The sequence below is a fragment of the Mercenaria mercenaria genome, chromosome 12 (genome assembly GCF_021730395.1).
Source record: "Mercenaria mercenaria strain notata chromosome 12, MADL_Memer_1, whole genome shotgun sequence".
NCBI lineage: Eukaryota > Metazoa > Mollusca > Bivalvia > Venerida > Veneridae > Mercenaria > Mercenaria mercenaria.
Genome location: NC_069372.1, coordinates 66,087,250 through 66,091,297, shown reverse-complemented (window position 1 = coordinate 66,091,297; position 4,048 = coordinate 66,087,250). Strand labels below are relative to the sequence as shown.

At 36.1% G+C, this 4,048-nt stretch overlaps 1 protein-coding gene across 1 annotated transcript; it reads right to left on the bottom strand.

Moving 5' to 3' along the window:
- Window positions 1-1,268: 1,268 nt before the first annotated feature.
- On the bottom strand, window positions 1,269-4,048 carry LOC123535243 (sodium-coupled monocarboxylate transporter 2-like). Its single transcript, XM_045317828.2, has one exon. The coding sequence runs from the start codon at window positions 3,994-3,996 to the stop codon at window positions 2,182-2,184; it is 1,815 nt and encodes a 604-aa protein (XP_045173763.1). The 5' UTR covers window positions 3,997-4,048; the 3' UTR covers window positions 1,269-2,181.

Genomic DNA, 4,048 nt, shown 5'->3' with positions numbered 1-4,048 from the left:
ATATGTAGAATATTGTAATGTGTGTATTGCTTTACATATGTGAAATTGGAATAAAAATTAATAATATCCACAGCAGCTGTCGAATGTTGACCTCGCCCTAAACAGAAGCCTCTTTGGGCTCCTTTGGATTAAGTTCACAATACGCGTTTATCATATCATTATTTTATATCGTACTGGACCAATACCCGTTGCTCCATTTATAGTCGTATTAGTCTACATAAGTCTAAGGAAATGAGTTTTGGGTAGAAGTAATTATATAATTAATCCTTTCGTGATGATCAAAAATTGCCGTCATGTGTCATATCTTTGATAAGTGTCAATTCAACATAACAAAGCAATGGCTAAAATGTATTTCACCGCATTATTTCCTAAGTCAAGATTAGTTCAACAGAAGCAGCAATAATTAAATTATTTTCAATAAAAGCCACAGAAAATACAGCTTTTTAGGCCCAGAAAATGGGGTATGTCAGTTGACTTTGAAACCCTGTGAAATCCGTAGAATTTGTGATTAGTATTGTTTTATGGTTGTTATTTCATATTTCATATTTATTATTATTCCGTTCGAAGAAGATTGGGTATATTGTTTTACTAAGTGTCTTCCGCTATCTATCTGCCTGTCCGTCCGTAAGTAGACAGTTGGTTTCCTGTCAGTAGATATGGTTGGTCTCAGAATAATCAAACTTCATAGGATGGCTATCTTTGGTGAAGAATGGTTTTCTGTTGGTTTGGATGTCAGTAAAATTAAGATTAAGATCACATTGACCTTGAGACAGTTTCCGTTCAAATACTTAATGGTACATCGAATGCATTTGTAGGAAGGTTGCCGGTGTTAAATAGATGACCTCTGTTGCTTTGCATATGTGTTTTACTAACAACTCTATTAGAATTTATGATTTAATGTAACGCTTTAATCGATCGCGAACCATCGCACCCATCCCAATATATAAGAGCAAAACAGCTATAGAACTGTACTTTGAAAATGATATTATTTAAACTGTTATGCAAAATTTGCGCATAATATTAAATCACCATTTCAGTGTCAGAATGGAAAACTAAGAAATTAAGATGCTGAAAGCTTCCTAATGTGGTGTAATAGGGTCTAAGGTTCACACTACTAAACTACAGCAACAACAACAACTTTCTCTTCTATAACTACTATTTAATATTGTACTAAGTTCTAAGATAATAAATACATCAATGTCTTTCTTCATAATTCACTAAATTAAGTATAGTCTCTTACATACATGTATTCTCATTTTTTAAAAAACTTCTATTCTTCGACATAAGTACTTCAACGTTAATTGCCTCGGTTCTAGACTAACTTATTCATTTTGCGCGTATCGGACATACGTATGTAACCTGAGTACCAAAAGTGATATTGAAGTTCTATCTCAAAATTAGCGGTATTTTAGGAAATTTGTCCATCGGAAGACTAAAATGTTATTCTCAGAGAAAGGCACGCAGAATGATCATTAGTAGGTAAACATGTCATGATTCCTATATATAAAATTATACAGAATTCATTACAAACAAAAAGTGAAATTAAACTATTACACAAAATATATTTTCCTTAAAACCAGCTCATTCATTGAGATGCTGAACCAAATCTATAAAAAGATCCAAAATAATAGATTAATCGGTCCATGAAAAAAGCCCTTCACGCCCTCTAGCACCGACTTAAGCGGAATTCTATTATACTAATACATTCATGACTTACATGATTCCAAAAGGACCAGAAAATATAATTACACACTGAACCGACATCGCTACTTTTCGAAAGAAACGACATTGCATGATATCTGTTAAAACGAAAGTAGAATGCGCGTCAGTAATCATTTTATATACTTCGGAAAAATTGGTCTTAAATACACCTAATGTCACCCTTACAAAATACAAGTTATGTGTAATGGGAATTGCTTTTTATCTCAACACACGAGCATTTTGTGTTATATATCATGCCTTCTATTAACATTATTATGCAACGGTATAACTTTTAATTCCACTATTGAACGTAGTGAATTGGCTTTAAGGTACCGTGAATCGGTTGTGATGGTGAAAATAATTTTATTCGCTGCTCCACGTAAAATTTAAAACGTTGACGAGGCCTATAAAATACACGTACTTCTTTTGACGTGTAATTATTTTTACAGCTTTAGGATTATATATTCCATTAATGTTCTGTCAAAATGCCTCATCTTTCATCATGACATTTGTTACTTCATCTGTGTCAGTATCAGCTCCCGCAGTAGAAGCAGATGAGGACTTTTGTACGCGTAATTCCTCAATAACGTGTTTCTTAAATGAGAACAGACATCGCCCATCAAGCTTTTCAGGTGGGCTTGTACACAGACTTACAAGAAATCCAATAACGATTGAGGTGACCATGCTTATTAGTGAGAACAATACAAAAGAAATACTGTAAATTGTCTCCAGTACCGACAAGTTTCGGGCATTTTCATCTGTTGCAATCGTTGATATTATCATTTGTTGATTAACGGTAAGCGATGTAAGATTATCTGTAAAATGATAAAAAGCATGGGCAGACACGTTAGAAAAGCCCGATTTACCATAGATACCACACTGATCGGTTGGTCCAGATGGAAGATATGGATATGTCGGAACTTCTGAAAAATGGCTCCCAATGTTTAACCAAAATGCAATAGCTGATCCGCATATTGCGCCTGTGATAACTCCTTTGGTGGTTGCTTTACGGTACATCATGGATAACAAATAGATTGCAGCTATTGGTCCATCGAGACATCCCATGAAACTGTCAAATATGGCGACAACTGATCCCGGAATAAGTGAAACTGCAAACGCGAGTCCCATTGCAATGAGGCCATACATTAAAACTAACAGTTTTGAAAGTTTGGTGGCTTTATAAGGGTGCATGTCCGGAAACTTGATTTTTATAATGTCTTCATATGTCACAGCAGAGAGGCTGCTGAGGCAAGATGACATTGTACTGAGGGCTGCGCTTGATAAAGAAGCCGTGAACAGTCCAGCTAATCCGGGTAACTGTTGAAATAAGTCCAGGACAGCGAACGGCAGAATTCCATTGATGTTATCTACAATGCCCGCGCCTAAAATGTCACAGCGTTTTGCCATATAATAGGCAAATATAGTCGCACCTTCAAATGCTGCCATCAACATAAAAACACTATAAAACGGCGCGGATATAAAGTACAGATTACGCGCAGTCTTAACAGTTGGTGTTGAGTAAACTCTTTGCATTGCTGGTTGCATAAGTGTTATATACAAATACGTACTGAACGATCCAGAGGAGGTATTCCAAACTGTGTAACGTATTGTTGGATTAAGTCTGAAGTCAGTCGAACCAATTCTGTCTTTAGCATATTCAAAAACTTTTTCTACTCCTCCAGCTCCGGTTGTTGATTTAACAAGAACAGCTATCATTCCAGTAACCATCACTAGAAGCTGAAATACATCTGTCCAAATCACCGCCTTAATGCCTCCAACTGAAGTATATATTGTAGTGACAAAAGTATAAGCAAGTATTGTCCCCCAGAAAGGAATTCCAAGAACAATATCGAGAGCAACGCATGTACCAACCATCACTGTTGCCATGTAGAATAAACTATATATCATTCCAGCAATCAGAGTCATATACCGAACAACATTGTTTCCATATCGTAAGCGGAAATATTCATTCACGCTTGTTAGTTTCAGAGGATGGAAGACAGGAACAATGAACAAAGCAGCAAACATGTAAGCGACACTTACTCCAACAACATAATACGCAACTCCAATGCCATATGCATATCCTTCTGCGGGAAATCCAAGAATCATTAAGGACGACTGAAATGTCACGACAAATGACAATGCTACAGGCCATGTTCTAGAGTTCCTGCCAGCAAGAAAATAGTCCACAGGTGTATTTCTTTTCCTCTCCCATACTCCAAAGAAAACACCGATTGCAAACGAAATTCCAATCGTACAAAAGAAAACTAAATAGTCAGCTACCGCGAACGGCATCTTTTAATGAAGTACGATATTTTGAAATAGAAATCCCTTTGCAGATGTGAAA

Excerpts from the sequence above, each read along its gene's own strand:
- LOC123535243 (XM_045317828.2), bottom strand. The coding sequence starts at position 3,996 with ATGCCGTTCGCGGTAGCTGACTATTTAGTTTTCTTTTGTACGATTGGA.